This window comes from Phoenix dactylifera, chromosome 11 (genome assembly GCF_009389715.1).
Source record: "Phoenix dactylifera cultivar Barhee BC4 chromosome 11, palm_55x_up_171113_PBpolish2nd_filt_p, whole genome shotgun sequence".
NCBI classification, from domain to species: domain Eukaryota; kingdom Viridiplantae; phylum Streptophyta; class Magnoliopsida; order Arecales; family Arecaceae; genus Phoenix; species Phoenix dactylifera.
Genome location: NC_052402.1, coordinates 7,405,838 through 7,421,539, shown reverse-complemented (window position 1 = coordinate 7,421,539; position 15,702 = coordinate 7,405,838). Strand labels below are relative to the sequence as shown.

At 37.3% G+C, this 15,702-nt stretch overlaps 2 protein-coding genes across 2 annotated transcripts; one reads left to right on the top strand and one right to left on the bottom strand.

Moving 5' to 3' along the window:
* Positions 1 to 4,809, bottom strand: LOC103714501 (lysine histidine transporter 1-like). Its single transcript, XM_008801768.4, has 7 exons — positions 4,567 to 4,809; positions 2,837 to 3,220; positions 1,773 to 2,166; positions 889 to 994; positions 692 to 783; positions 442 to 510; positions 1 to 357 (listed from the first exon to the last, which is right to left on the bottom strand). Exons 1-7 carry the CDS (start codon positions 4,740 to 4,742, stop codon positions 259 to 261), a joined length of 1,320 nt encoding a protein of 439 aa, XP_008799990.2. The 5' UTR covers positions 4,743 to 4,809; the 3' UTR covers positions 1 to 258.
* A 3,508-nt stretch (positions 4,810 to 8,317) lies between these two features.
* LOC103714478 (stromal 70 kDa heat shock-related protein, chloroplastic) lies at positions 8,318 to 15,693 on the top strand. Its single transcript, XM_008801743.3, has 8 exons — positions 8,318 to 8,990; positions 9,749 to 10,001; positions 10,885 to 10,964; positions 12,001 to 12,143; positions 12,242 to 12,340; positions 12,842 to 13,031; positions 13,944 to 14,342; positions 14,976 to 15,693. The coding sequence occupies exons 1-8, from the start codon at positions 8,445 to 8,447 to the stop codon at positions 15,372 to 15,374; spliced, it is 2,109 nt and encodes a 702-aa protein (XP_008799965.1). The 5' UTR covers positions 8,318 to 8,444; the 3' UTR covers positions 15,375 to 15,693.
* Positions 15,694 to 15,702: the final 9 nt, after the last annotated feature.

Genomic DNA, 15,702 nt, shown 5'->3' with positions numbered 1-15,702 from the left:
CATGGAATTTACTAGCATGCACAAATAATAATTATAGTAATACTTTTTGACACACAAAGGAACAGCTAAAAGGATGTTTCTTTGAGACAACAGCATTCATCTAATTCCAAGCCAATGCTAATTGTTTTTCAGACATATGCTACCCCAGTCTATCATCAAATAAAAGGCTCTCAGTAACATGAATGAACCTTTCATCATTTCCATCACCTGATTTCAACCTGTTCCATTCTCAATTCCTTTATATTCTTGACTGGCAGCTTACGAGAAAAATTGATAAGTCTTTGCTTGGATTATGATTTGCCTTAGTCCACCAATGGGTGATAAAATCATCAACAGGACACCGAGTATGATGCAGAACTGAAGCACACGAAAACAAAATAGGATTAGCTTGATGCCCATAAAGCAAGTGAAAAGGAAACTTCCTAGAGCGATCAGGCTTACCCAATTAGTGATCCAAGAAAAACTACCCGGTCTAGGCTTGCAGATGGCAAGCCACATGATGCAGGGAAGCTGTGGAAAAAGATTTAAGATTGGAATCAGTACTTCTGCAATAATGGAAATTAAAAACTTGTGACAGTTTCTGCATTTGAAACACTGCTTATGTTCCCCTAGTACCTCAATGGTTCATGAAAAAAGTATGTCCTGTTTCTTGAAGGATATTCTACTATTTCATAACGTTTTAGGGGCTTACGAAGTATGTAGTTGGGGCGAATGCAAATCCTCCAAAGAATCCAAGTAGCCCACCAAAGAAAGGGAAGCATATAGCAATGAACATTGTAAAAGCTGGGCATGAGGTATAATAATAATAATAACAAAAAAATCAGCAAACTTAAATGTCACAAAAAAAATGATGTAAATATGTGTTGGCCTAAAGGAGAGGGGCATCACCAACATATACAGAGCGAGCAATTAATCGAAGCATAAGACTCGGCGGAAAATGGAGTTTCTTCACCAAGACAGTTTCGATCATGTCAAAAACTGGCATGGCATAAATCTGCATCACCAATACAAGAAAAAAATCAGACTACCAGCTACTGCACGGATTATAAAAAGGAACAAGAGAGAAACGGGGTTTACAGGATACATTTTTATCTCTTTATGTCCCTAGTGAACAGTTTAGGTTATGAGAGAAAATCGAAGAGGTGATTATCAAAAATAAAAATCAAGGAAATCTAGCATTGTTGCCAGAATCATGAAAGAATCATCAAAAGATATATATAAACAAACTTCACAAGATGCAACCATTTTTGCCAACTGCTGTTTTAGATAAATTTTGACAAAGCATTTTACAATGAATAATAAGACATCAATAAAAAAAATAAAATCATTTATAATCACTGATAAGAACATGTTCAATTTATTAGTATCATTATGCTGAAAATAATTTTCCCTTGTTTCCTTGGGCAAAGAAAAGTGACTTTTACTCAATACATGGGCAACCAGTTAAAGAGTTATAGGTGACATGGTAACTAATACTTCTTTCTGCAAAACACAGTATCTTTATCATGAAAAGATCATGTTAACATCTAAATGAATTAAATCCCTATCTCCTTTTGTTTCTCAAATTCATTATGATGCCACTAATTTGAAAATATTTGAATTGTTTCTCTTATGAAGACACTGTATTTGAAAATATTCCATCTTGAAGTGTTAAGCCTTTTTTTGATTGTTTGCTAGAATATTTGAAGATATTACATCTGATCAGAAGCCAAATTTCCTTGATTGTTTAATGTGATTCAAGTTTTCAGAATATCAATTGCAGGCACCCTTACCTGATAGCTCCCAATGACATGGATGACAACAAACAAGTTGGCCATGGCAATCAGCCACCTTGGCTTATCCAGGGTAATGAGGATGTTGTCCTCGACCCCATTGCCGAAGGCCCAGTACCCAATCAGAGCAACAGGGAAGTAGCAAATGGCAACGATAATATAGGCAACAATGACACCCTTCCACATAGGCTTCTTTGATGGCTTCTCGGCAGTGGAAGGTATAGTTGCCTGGATCTCCAAGACCACATTGTGACCGGCATATGCGAAAGCAACATCTCCGAGTGCACTGAGGAAGTTGAAGAAAGTTCCTGTGGTGCTCGAAGGTTTGTAACCATACTCCACATCTTCTTGCCTCCCTTTGGCCGCAGAAGCTCCCCAAGCAATGGTGGAGTAACTGATAAGAGTTAATGAATAAGTCACAGAGACAGCAATTAAATTGTAGATATTAATTCCACATTAAAAAAAACAGATATCAAAGCTTTGAAACAGCTAAAATTTTACTCACTCATGCTATATTTCTCAAATGTTTTCATTGAAAGGCTGATAAACCTCAAATGTTGAAGCAAATAGTCCTTAAGGTAGTACATTTTATATATTTTAATTTTATTTCCAAATGTATAAAATCTTAAGCTTCTTGAATTCAAATTACATGAAAATTAGCATCAGGAATTTGTAGGAACATGTATTCGCAGGCCAAAAAGAAGGCAAAGTGTCATGAAGTTTGAAATTTCTACTCAATAAGAGAGAGTTTGAAATTCTACAAAAGTTCTATTCAATAAGAGAGATTTTAAAGTTTCAAGAGACAAACACATACCTTTTGTACTTTGTAGTCTCCTCTAAAAACATGAAGTAGCATATAATAAACTGTTCTTTTAGTGTACAACAACACATTCTTTACTACTATCAGAAGAATGGAGAGAGAACAAGTAAACTCACAATATTTCAATCACTTCTAATAAAGATACTGTCACTAATGATTTCTAAAATATTGTTACCCAACATGTAGCAATATAGAGTCAGAGAGAATAATCAGGTGCTTTGGCATCATAGAGAAGAGTATATGCCTGAGGGACATGACAGCAGCTGCCAAGGAGACACCCGAAATTGAGTTGAAGTTGGGCAGTTGGGAGAGAACAAAGTGCAGTGAGGCGAAGATCATGATGAAATAGGTGACTTTGATGTTTTTGCAGTCAGGGCAGACAACATCATGAAACTTCTTTAGAGATTTTCCGCCTGTGACCATGTAGACGATGTTCACGCCCACCTCCACGACAAGTTGCTGAGGCACCACAATCCAAAGACCAAGCTTGTCTCCGAAGGCATGCTGCCCCAGCTCATGGTATCGATCGAATCGCTTTCCAGGTACCATCTCATGCATCTCTACCATTTGCCAGAGAGTATATAAGGTGATGATCCATGATAGGATTAGGACTACAACGCCTGGTCCCCTGCTCAATTATGCATAAGGAGGATAAGCCATTAATCTTTCGCAGGAAACCAACACACAGTTTTCTTATTGGATCCATATATGAGTTAAGAGCAAATATGAGTATCATAAGATCCTCAATACACAGTTTTATTATAGGATCCATCTGCTGAGTTAAGAACAAATATGAGTATTATGAGATCCTCCATACGTAAATGCACTTTTATAACTTAGCCAACTTACCTTGTAAATATATTTTATATGATTAATAAGAATGAAGGAGATGCCTCACTCCATCATTCATCAAAAGAAAAAAAGAGAGAGTATTATGAGATCCTGTTTCAGGTAACATTAGATCAAATGCAGACAAATCAAAAACAGTTGCAACGATTACAGAGGCTGCTAAGCTTTTCACTGGCTTTAAATTTAACTCTTCTCTCTAAATTAAAGAAAATATTTGCGAAGAGATTTAGCATATTTGTTGTCTAATTAACAGAGAGGTCATGACTAATTACCTTGCTAATTAGGCAAAAGTAGAAGGTGAATATCAACATGCTAACAAAATAAACAAAAATTCTAAGCTGGCAGCACGAACTATTTTAACACAAACCAAGAAATAGATTCTGCTGAAAAAAAAGATTTTTTTTTGATGAAATAAAATAGTTTTATTTTGTATTCTAGGATATTAAGGAAAAGTTTATTCTTCTAGCAAGGCATGGTCCATTGGCATGAACAACTATTATTGTTGTCACTTAGTTGTAAGCCACAACAGTTGACCTCTTGGATTCATATAGCATCAAACTGTAATCCCTTGTGCATGGCAGATCTAAACCTTCTTCACTTTGTGATATTAGTTGCATGATGAACCATAACAGGAAGTTTTGATTCTTGAAAATGACAGCAATCATGAAATCGAGAAGCCCTTATCAAACAGAAAGAATAACAAAAAAAAAGGTTAAAAAAAAAAACTTAGAATTACAGAAGAAAAGAAGGTAAAAAAAAAAACTTACAATAAAAAAAAGGAACTACTGAAAGGAAAATATTCACCTTTTTATTGCAACATGAAATATTCACCTTTTTTCAATGATATCAACAATCAAATATTTGACAAAAAGAATAGAAATTACTTTTATTTTAAGCAGATTCTGAAACGATCAACACCATTCTATTATCTGAAACAGATCGATCCTAGCCAAAAACTTGATTTAAAAGAAAAAATATCTATATCTATATATATGTATATATATACCCCACAAAATAAAATCATGTAATAAAAATTAAAACACTCGCTCCCGCTAAAAACAACAATCGAACACCAAACCTTCAACACCATGATTTGAAGAACAGGGTTTCTTTTCCCCTCCCTACCATCCAAGTTCAGACATAGCATACGGCAAGCTGAGGACGCCGGCGCCGACCATGGCCGTCACATTGTGGAAGGCTGAATACCACCACTTGGCATTCCTGGACGACGTGATCGGGAGCCAGTCGTCGACGGACTTCTCCTTCGCGTCCTGCGACTTATCGTGTTCCCCTGCATCCATCGAGCCTGGTTCGACGAGGCAACGAGAAACCCAACGCCACCTCCCAGAGAGAGTATATGAAACAAAGTATACCCTTCCTCTACCTCTGTATTATTATTTGGCTACTTCCGATTTTATGGTCGGTTTTAAATTTAACGTCAAGGTCACGCTCGAGCGTTATTTCAGATCTTTGGTATGGATTCGAGGGAATTTTAGATCTTTAAGATTCTATAAATCTTCTACGTGGCATGCCAAAAGGCCGTCAAAGAGTTATTTTCTTTTAATTTTAGCTGGTTTTGTTTTTGTGGTTAGATTTAACTAGGGGTAGCAATTTAACCCACGGTTATGATCCGTAATCAACTTTTTTTTTCAAAAAAAAAAAAGTTTAGGTTTGGCATGTTTCGGTCCTAGGCGGATTGATCTATGTAGATCTATTTATTAAATAGTTCGACTTTAGTTTTAAAATTTGGATTTTTGACCTATGTCATTGTTGTATCCGATCATGACCCATCTTTTCAGGTCTTTTTTAATATGTGTAAAATATATTGAACTTATCTAAGACTTGTTTAAGCCGTCTAGCTTGATTTGACTTATTTATTAAATATGTTATGCTGGTCGGGTCGGGTTAGCTACTTGCGAGAAAGATTCAATTCAAATTTGGATCCGACTTAATGGGCTTTGAGTTGGTACGTTTTTGATTTTTGATCCCTCGAAGGTTTGATAGGGGCCATATTTGGAATCTTTGGCTAGATGATTCTGTGAATCTACATCATGGGGGTTAAAGTTGAGGGTTTCAAATGCCAAGAAATTAGCAATTTGAGATAAAAGTCTTTAAGAAGGAAATAAAAATAATATGCTAAATCTTTATTAATAATTTGATATATTAGAACCAAGATATCAATATAAGATGTAACATTCGATATCTCTACTAAGATTTGGGTCAAATTAACCATTCAACCATATAAATTCGGTTCGAGCCAGGCGAATAGGCGAGCCACTTCGGTATTCAATTGTGATTGGAGCTAGACCAAGTTTCCGACCTGCATCAAATTATAAGTGTGAAAAGGTCTTAAGATGCTTAAATATCCCCTTCAATGAAGTTGGATTCTACTGAGCCCACTTGCAGCAAACCAAATGGGCTCTCAAGGGAGCCGGAGCAGCGAAGATGTGGCAATAGGCCTATTACAATTGGCTGGCAAAAATTTGGAAGGTTAAGGCTCACATACTAGAGTCCTTCATTTTATTGATTTTATTGGGTGTATCCATACCCGTCCTGCATGATCCACTCATTTAGCACAAAAAAAAAAAAAAAAAAGAGAGTCCTTCATCTTAGACTCTGGAAATTGGCATTGGGCAAACTTCCAGCATCATCCATTTTGGCTTTTGGAGGTGTGATGCCAGTTTGTCTGATGCAACAACCAAGATGATACCCTAGAACACATATTTCTTCCAGGATGGTGTGGTGGTTGATTAGGAATCCAGCTCTTTCAAGATTGAGATCATCTTAGCAGGCTATATTGATCTACATTGGGTAATAAAAACACTTATGTAAAGATGAAGCCATTAAATTCTTGATGTGTGATGCTAGCGTTACTGAAAAGTTCTTAAGATAATAATATGTGCTATGGTTGGTTTGGAGTGCAAGGAACTTAGATGTGTTAGCTTTCAGGGCTATCATATTTTGGACTCATTTGATTCACAGAATTTTTTTTTTCTGAAATATTTTTTTTTCTAAAAAGCTGGTTCCTGAAAATATGATGCTTGAAAAAATAGTTTTGACATGTTTGGTTTATCATAAAAAAGTGGTATGTTTCAAAATGGTTTATGTTTATGATTGAGTATTTACTTTTCTAAAAAGTTATGAAAAATATCTGTTATACCATTAATAAATAAAAAAATCTTATTCATTAATCTTGATTGCTTAAGAATAATTTAAAAAAAATTCCATCTAGTGAGAAGTAGCTTTTTTATGTCCTTCATTGATTTTTTCTCATAAAATATGAAAATCTTATTTTCATAAAAATATTATTTTTCTCCTTTTTTTTGAATTTTTTTTCTGAGAAACTGAACCAATCCGTTAAAGATTAACTTGGATGGATCGGTTGGCAGAAATCAAGAGCCAAGACAAAGTCGACTCCAGAGTTTGAGCACTTCAAATCAGACACTCTTTAGTATTACTCTTAAACCTCGGATTCAACAGTCTGGCCCTGTAGAGGAAAAGCAAACCTATTTCCCAAAAATATTCCACTACAATGAAGCTTAATTGTTTTGTCGTAATAACTGCTATTTAATAGAAATAATGAGCATCATTTGATATTTCTATTGTAACAACTACTATTTGTCCATCATTATGTTATAATAGCTGCTATGGAATGGAAATAGCACCTATCATTGGATATTTCCATTATTTATCTAGGGAAACTTTTAATGGCAAAGCTGGTAAAGTATTCAACTGTTTAATTTTTGTATATAAAAAAAAACTCTATATGAATCATTCAGCTACATCTTTTCTGTACAATTTGAACATTTATCCTAATTCTTCTCCTCAATTTGGTGGACCGTTCATGCTGGAAACTTAGTTTTGCTCCCTCCATTGCCCAATAAAAGAGAGGTGATATTATGGCTGATACTATTTTAGAGGTTTATGCATGAATATCTTTCTAAAAGTTTAAATTCAAGTAAATATCCTCTTAAAATTTATATTTATTTCCGTACTCTCATAAAATATTATTTTTGCACAAATGTCCCTAATATAATAGTTCTTCTAACACTATTAATAAAAACCATATTTTTTAATTAAAAATAAAATAGATTTGTGCCTTATAAAATATTGTATATATATATTTATTAAGAATATTTTAGTTATTTTAATTTGAAACCGTTAATATTTTAACAACATTCTTTTTTTTTAGTGCAACGGCGGCTCACACCCTACGGGTATGAATACGGCCTACAAAATCAGAAGCAAGTAAATCTAAAAGAGACTCCGGCACAGTGTCGGGCTCCCGCACAATAAAGCCACCAGAATGGTGAGCCGCATAGGAAGCGACCCAATCGGCTGCACAATTCGCTTCCCTGTAGACGTGTGTAGCCTGATGGGTTTCACACGCCTGCAAAAGTCTGCGAATATCCATGAGTAGCGGTCTACCTTCACATATTAACAACATTAGATGATGTGGGTATATATGTAAAAATAAGAATAAAAGAAAGGGTATACATGTAAATATAAATTTCAAAAGGATATTTATGCAAAATTTGATATTTAGGTACCATTGGTATTTTAAAAAATATTATTTTATTGTAAACTTAAGAGTTAAGGAGGACTGAAATGGTAAATAACACCAACTATTTGTACAGCCGAAATAGTGAAATAGAACAACCTACTACCTAATAAAACAAAACTCTCATCGCTGAAACAATCCACCGTCCAATAATCCTCCTAATTAAATCTCACCCGTTCATATTACACGGCATCAAAATCGGGCGTCAAATTATGCCCGAACGCCGCCATTTCGACGGCGGATACAACGACCGCATTTAAATATCTATGCGAACGTCAGAAGACCCGCCCCTCATCCCCTTATCTCTCCAACTCCTGCGCCTTGCCGGCTAGGCTTCGGATTAGGGTTTTCGCTCCATCTCCAGAGCCCGCCTCCTCTCACTCTTTCTTTGCATTCTCGAATCGCTGAAAACTAGGGTTTGGATCCACTCCTTCGATCGAGAATGGCGTGTTCGTCGGCCCTCGGCTCCTCCGCCGCCTACCCTTCCTGCCGGAAGCCCGCTCCCCGAATCTCCTCCTCGGGATCCCTCTTCTTCGGCTACCGCCCTTCGGGTTCCCTCAATGGAGCTGTTCTCCGAGCACGGAGTTGCAGGGGAAGGGAAGGACGCGGCCTTGGCCGCCCCCTTCGGGTGGTGGCCGAGAAGGTCGTGGGGATCGACCTCGGGACCACGAACTCGGCGGTGGCGGCGATGGAAGGGGGGAAGCCGACGATCGTTACTAACGCCGAGGGGCAGCGGACCACGCCGTCGGTCGTCGCCTACGCGAAGAACGGCGACCGGCTGGTGGGGCAGATCGCGAAGCGGCAGGCCGTGGTGAACCCGGAGAACACGTTCTTCTCGGTGAAGCGGTTCATCGGGAGGAAGATGGCAGAGGTCGATGAGGAGTCGAAGCAGGTCTCTTACCGGGTCATGAGGGATGAGAACGGGAATGTTAAGCTCGAGTGCCCTGCCATTGGAAAGCAGTTTGCAGCGGAGGAAATCTCAGCCCAGGTCCTTTTCTTCTATTCTTGTTAGGGTTACTCTCAAGCTCTCCTTTTGTCGTTTCCCGCCAAGATTTTGATTCGTTGTTGTTAATTTATTTGGTTGTAGTTTGTTTTACTGAAAGTTTTGATCTCGAATGAATTGTTTGAGAAAATTTCCGATCTTTCTCGGTTTATAATATTAAAGAAAAGGTTATATGAAAGTTGATGTATTACAGTAACCTTTTCCATTTGCAGTATGAGTTTTTTTTTGTTGAATTTTATCTTTTGTGGTTTCTAGCGCATGCTTTCACGGTTAGTTATTGGCAAATCTTTATCGAAAATTATGTTTTGTGGTTTTGATGATATTTCTTATACCTGTGTTGCTGTTGAAAAGATGGAAAGTGATAAAGTCTTAATATAAGTAACATTCTAAACCTAGATTAGCTTTGAATATATGATACATGCCATCCTTCCAGTGACATGAGTTTGCCTCTATATCAGATAGTATGAAAAATCATGGCTTCACTGAAGTGGGGATGTTACTTTCCTGTCTGTTTGTTTCAAATTGGTTTTGTTGATAACTATCTCCGTTTGCTTCTTTTTAGTTTAACATTTTTATTTTTACGTGAAACATGAATACCATCTCTGCTAGTTTTCAGATATTTGTCTCCTCAGCTGATTTTTATTCTATATCAGGTATTTGGAAGAGTTATTTTGGCAAAACTCTTGCTCCAGAATTAATTTATTACTCAATCAATGAATATTGTTTTTTGCTCATGCTCTCAGGTTTTGAGAAAACTTGTGGATGATGCATCGAAGTTTTTAAATGACAAGGTCACTAAAGCAGTGGTTACCGTTCCTGCATACTTTAATGACTCACAAAGGACAGCAACAAAGGATGCTGGTCGTATTGCTGGTCTAGAAGTTCTTCGCATCATTAATGAACCTACTGCCGCATCATTGGCATATGGATTTGAAAAGAAGAACAATGAAACCATTCTAGTATTTGATTTGGGAGGTGGTACATTTGATGTTTCAGGTATAGAAACCATTCAAAACTTTATTCCTTCAACAAAATAGATTTCCCCATATATTCTATGGACTTACGTGCTTTTCATGTTTAGAGACACAAATATGTATTTCACTTTTACTGGTTGAAATGTTCTCATGTTGTGAAACTTTGCATAAGATATTAAATGAAATTTTCATGGAGGTTAAGGGCTTTGAAGATTTGAATGAAATTGTGGGTTCACACCTAAAGATTGTAGAGGCATATGACATGGAAGTAACGATTAATAATACCTTTGGAAGAGAGAACTCACAGTCCAATTTGTTGATTTTCCTTGACTTATGCGGCTTCTGTTGTTTGTATTAAAGTCTCGTGCAAGTAAAGTCGTTACATGGTGTAATGGCCAACTTTATTGTATGTTGATAACCTAGCATCATAAGAATATAAAACACATATTTATAAACTAAAGTGGAGTTGATTTAATGGATGCTAATAGATTTTGCTATGGTCAGCCAAGCTTATGGAAGTTTCAGATTTCATATTCATAAATATTTAGGTTCAGATTTTACCTTCCAGATCATTCTTGTTACATGATCATGTCCTTACCTTCATCGTCATCAATCTTTCCATATTCCATGATGACCTACTCAAGCCACTCGAGATCTAATACTTTACTGCAATGTCTAATATTATCTGGAATTATCAAGTACCAAACAACATGTGTATATCATGAATGCCACACAACCCATGCATATCAGGAATCAGACAAAAACTTAGAAAATCATATTATTCATATTACTCATATATACTGGTTTTGCAATGTATATTCTTCTGAGATGATCATTCATAGCTTTAATAGCTGACATTTTTATTCTTCCTTCTAAATAATGGATTTAATTACCATCTGTTGCAGTTCTCGAGGTTGGAGATGGTGTTTTTGAAGTGCTTTCAACTTCTGGGGACACACATCTTGGTGGTGATGATTTTGACAAGGTTGTTCGAATGTTTCTTTCATTACCCAGCACTTGAGAGATGAACCCATGGTTTCATGCATTGGGCCAGTACCAACACCTCGCATGGGTTGGCATTGCACTCATGAGCACTTTTTAGAATATTTTTAATTAAAGAAGGGCCTTTTAAATTTTGGCACAGCATGGCACATGTGCCAGTTGGTGTATCACATGCCACCTGCACTTAGATTCTTGGGTGAGGCTGGAATGTTGTAGATTATAGTACTTGTTTCTAGTTCTGCTAGTGGACTGTGTTTTTTGTGGTGTGTAGCCTAGCCAATTTATGTGCATGACTGTCTGGTCAACTTTCTTTGTTTTGGTTCTGTTGCCTTACTCCTTGTGCCGTACTTCTTTGTGTGGTTATGCAATTATCTGAACATTTGAGGGCAAACAGGAATGTAGGAAATGGATAGGTAGGTTTCTTTCATTGCATCAATCTATGCTGGAACATGCTACTATATGCAGGCCATCCAATTTCCCCAGTGTGCTTTGTGAAGCAAAACTGTAGGTCTGGGTTGCTATATTGGGACCTACATTTTCCACAGTGAATTGGAGATAACTGCCTCTAGTTATGCCTTATTGAGACCTAAGTGACTGAATGCTGACTGTTAAGGTTATTATTTTCATTTCTGCACTGAATGCAAAGCTTTACATTATCTCACAATGTTATGTGATCAAACTGCTCTGAAAGGGTTGTGCACAATGTATTCTTTGTACAATTTGTAACCTTTGCAACCAATATGTTAATTTTCATGACGTCCAAAAGGCCAAAACATTAAGTCATTTTTTGTTTGTGCATGCTGTGTGCGCAGTCTCCTTCATCACTTTGCTAGCGTATGCCGTGTTGTTGCACATCATGTTACACATGTGCTTCACAGCAGTTCCTGATTTCTTCATATACAAGATGACAATAATGTTCTTCCTCATATTTGCACAATTTTACACTAAATCAGGGAACATGCACATAAACTTGTTTTGAAGATCACTAAGCAAACTCTTGTTCATCTGTGTTTGAGCAGAGAGTTGTTGATTGGCTGGCTGCAAACTTTAAGAGAGAGGAAGGCATTCATCTTCTGAAAGATAAGCAAGCCCTCCAGCGACTCACTGAGGCAGCAGAGAAGGCCAAGATGGAATTATCAACCTTGACCCAGACAAATATAAGGTGAGTTTTCATGTCCATTATCTCTCATACCTTTGGCAGTTTATCTGTTTTACTTTTCCTGATGTTCTTGGGTGATTGTTTTTTCTATTTTTTGGTAGCTTGCCATTTATTACCGCAACTGCTGATGGTCCCAAGCACATTGAGACAACTCTATCAAGGGCCAAGTTTGAGGAGTTGTGTTCAGACCTTCTTGACAGGTATATTTCATCTTTGGTCATGTCGATGAGGTTTTTATGGGTGCACAAAAAGAAAGGGATTGGTTTGTTATATAGTACCGTGCTCTGTTAAGCATAGTGGTTAATAGGACTATATTCTTCATAGTCGATGCCTTTCTGACAGTTGATGCATATATATGCGGTCTTACATGACAAAATTCTGCTATGTGAGGATCTATGATGGCTATGTGCTTGCAACTTAAAATCTGGGTGAACTGATAATAAAAAAAAAGACTGTCTTCTATACTGCCTAAATTCTCATTTGAAGTTGTTTGAAATTTATGTGTGGGTTGATTGCATGGTCTTAGATCCTTGCATACAAGTCTGACACTTGGTGTGCAGTCAGTGTGAAATATCCATTTGCCGCTATTAAAATTGGGTCCTCTGGCCTTTAAAATGTTGTGTCTATATTCTGCCCAATGTCTGACCATTTATTAGCTATTCTGATCAACCAATAGCTCATGTTTTGTATTGGTTTTTTAGGCTTAGAAAGCCTGTAGACAATGCCTTGAGAGATGCAAAACTCTCATTCAAGGACATAGATGAAGTTATTCTGGTGGGTGGTTCAACCCGGATCCCAGCTGTCCAGGAACTCGTGAAGAAGATGACTGGAAAGGATCCTAATGTTACCGTCAATCCTGATGAAGTTGTTGCTCTTGGAGCTGCAGTACAGGTTAGTCACTCCTTATTTAACATTCCTCCACCTTGTAGAGATGGGGCAGTTTGACTCTTGATTATCTGTTTGTAATGGGCAATCTAAGTTCGACCCACAATTTTAATGTCATCACTCATGAACATTCTTTTATTGGGCGATTGCTTGCCATATCTAGTGAATGTGCTATCTAAAACACTGGAATTGGTAGTAATGTTCAATGTTCGTTAAGTGAAAGTTGTTAAGGATGTTCAAAATGTTAGAGTCAAGTATATGTTTTATTGAAAAAGGAAAAAAAGTATCTTCTTTGATTGCAATGTTAGCTAGATGACAGCAGTTTCTAATTAGATTTCTACTGAAACATTGGGTACATGGCATATTTCTAGCACTTGGCGAAAAATTAAAAAAGAAAGGAACAAAGAAAATGATATTCTCGTGTTACATGCAGCAAGTTTATACTGATTGTTTTAAAGATGTTATTTGTATTCCCAACAACAATGTTGTTTTAATTATTGTTCAACTGTAATACTGTAATATACCATTCAATTCAGAAGATTTAGTACTGTTATCACTGCTACAATTGTGGGCTGACACACATCTAAAGTCTTGAATGGGTCATGCAATGATACACCTGGGAACCCAATATATAATTAGGTCTTCTTATTGTGCTCCAAAATGTTACAGCTTTGTGATTTGTTTACCGATCAAAAAGCAATACTGATGAACATAAAGTCATTATATTACATGCATGATTGTTGACAAAGGTGGGTTCTAGGTTATGGTGGTGGGTCTGGTCCATACAGCAATATGGATCATTTGACTGGAGACCTGAACCCATGTGCCCACTTATAAGATGCACTTCTAATCATTTTGAAATACGAGTTATGATTGAATGTGGAAGAAATACATATTTATTGTTTTGTTTAATTTCAGGCAGGGGTGCTGGCTGGAGATGTTAGTGACATTGTTCTTCTTGATGTGACCCCACTTTCTGTGGGCTTGGAAACCTTGGGCGGAGTGATGACGAAGATCATCCCTAGAAATACAACACTGCCCACCTCCAAGTCAGAAGTCTTCTCTACAGCTGCAGATGGGCAGACAAGCGTTGAAATAAATGTTCTTCAGGGTGAAAGAGAGTTTGTGAGGGACAATAAATCACTTGGAAGTTTCCGCCTTGATGGAATACCTCCAGCACCACGTGGTGTGCCACAGATTGAGGTAAAGTTTGATATTGATGCCAATGGCATTCTCTCTGTCACCGCTGTGGATAAGGGTACCGGGAAGAAGCAAGACATCACAATAACTGGGGCAAGCACTCTGCCAAGTGATGAGGTATTGTTTTCTTAATACTGCTAGCAGATTGTCATTATGTTTCTACCAGATATTGCATGTTGATTTTTTTTTTTTTGGTCCTGTAATCTAGACAACAAAGTGGGCAACTAATTGCACATTTTGGTTTATATCTACTTCTTTAATAGTAGTGTGGTTAAACATATAGTTTTTAATTGGTAGATTAACTATCATTTACAATCATTTATCAAAATTCTTGAAAATATTTTAATGCCGTAACTTACAGCAGAATTAGCTAAAATCATTTACTGGAATGTGGTCTGATTTCTCAGTTATCAGGTGTCTCTATTTGCATGCATATGTGTTTGATCATCAGTTTGTTTTCCTGTGTGGTTGTAATTACCTTCTTGCGTGCTTTATTAATAATATTCCCTCATCGAATTCTTCTGGTACTATTTACCTCTGCCATCTAAGTTGTGGGTCCTGGGTTTTGCTTATTGGGAGGTTAATCCTGTCTGAATGATGCATCTTGTCTTGCTTTATTTTGAAAATTCTCAAGCAAAATGAGTGCTATTTAATTGGGGATGTATGTGGTAGGTTGTATTTGTAACAATTGTGATGTTTCTCCTGCATCATAACATTGACAAATCATTTACCCTACCTGGAAATGTGCAGGTGGAGAGAATGGTAAATGAGGCCGAGAAGTTTGCAAAGGAGGACAAGGAGAAGAGGGAGGCCATAGATACGAAGAACCAGGCAGAATCTGTAGTCTACCAGACAGAGAAGCAGTTGAAGGAGCTGGGAGAGAAGGTCCCTGCTCCTGTCAAGGAAAAGGTGGAGGGAAAGCTTGGAGAGCTCAAAGATGCCATTTCTGGAGGATCAACACAAGGCATGAAGGATGCTATGGCTTCTCTCAACCAGGAGGTGATGCAACTCGGCCAGTCACTCTACAACCAGCCCGGTGGTGCTGGTGCTGGGCCTGCACCCGGCGCTGATGCTGGTCCTGCAGACCCTTCAGGCAAGGGACCAGAAGGTGGGGATGTAATTGATGCTGATTTTACGGACAGCAAGTGAAAAGGACGAACAACTTTTTCTTAGCACTCCTCAGAGTGAATTGGTTAAAGGATTCAGTATCTTGGTACAATTTTTCTGTTCCCGGGATTGTACGCTGCAGGTAGATGACTAGGTATTTGGTGCTTTTGAAATTTTTTGACTCGTAGTCAGATTGTGGGATTTTGAAATGAGGATCGATTGCGAGGCTACTTGATTATAATTGTAACTCATAATAGTAAATTATAGGTTAAATAAAAATTAGATTCTGTGCGGCAGTGTCTGGTTAAGTACCTTTAATGCCAAAATTAGTAAATAATTAAGGATATCCTCTTGTGGTGAATTTATGTCA

Excerpts from the sequence above, each read along its gene's own strand:
- LOC103714501 (XM_008801768.4), bottom strand. The coding sequence starts at position 4,742 with ATGGATGCAGGGGAACACGATAAGTCGCAGGACGCGAAGGAGAAGTCC. Across the intron at positions 784-888 it reads TGCTCGCTCTGTATATGTTG|CTTTTACAATGTTCATTGCT; the intron begins GTGATGCCCCTC and ends CCTCATGCCCAG. Across the intron at positions 511-691 it reads TCGCCCCAACTACATACTTC|CTTCCCTGCATCATGTGGCT; the intron begins GTAAGCCCCTAA and ends CTTTTTCCACAG.
- LOC103714478 (XM_008801743.3), top strand. The coding sequence starts at position 8,445 with ATGGCGTGTTCGTCGGCCCTCGGCTCCTCCGCCGCCTACCCTTCCTGC. Across the intron at positions 12,144-12,241 it reads TTGACCCAGACAAATATAAG|CTTGCCATTTATTACCGCAA; the intron begins GTGAGTTTTCAT and ends ATTTTTTGGTAG. Across the intron at positions 12,341-12,841 it reads TGTTCAGACCTTCTTGACAG|GCTTAGAAAGCCTGTAGACA; the intron begins GTATATTTCATC and ends TTGGTTTTTTAG.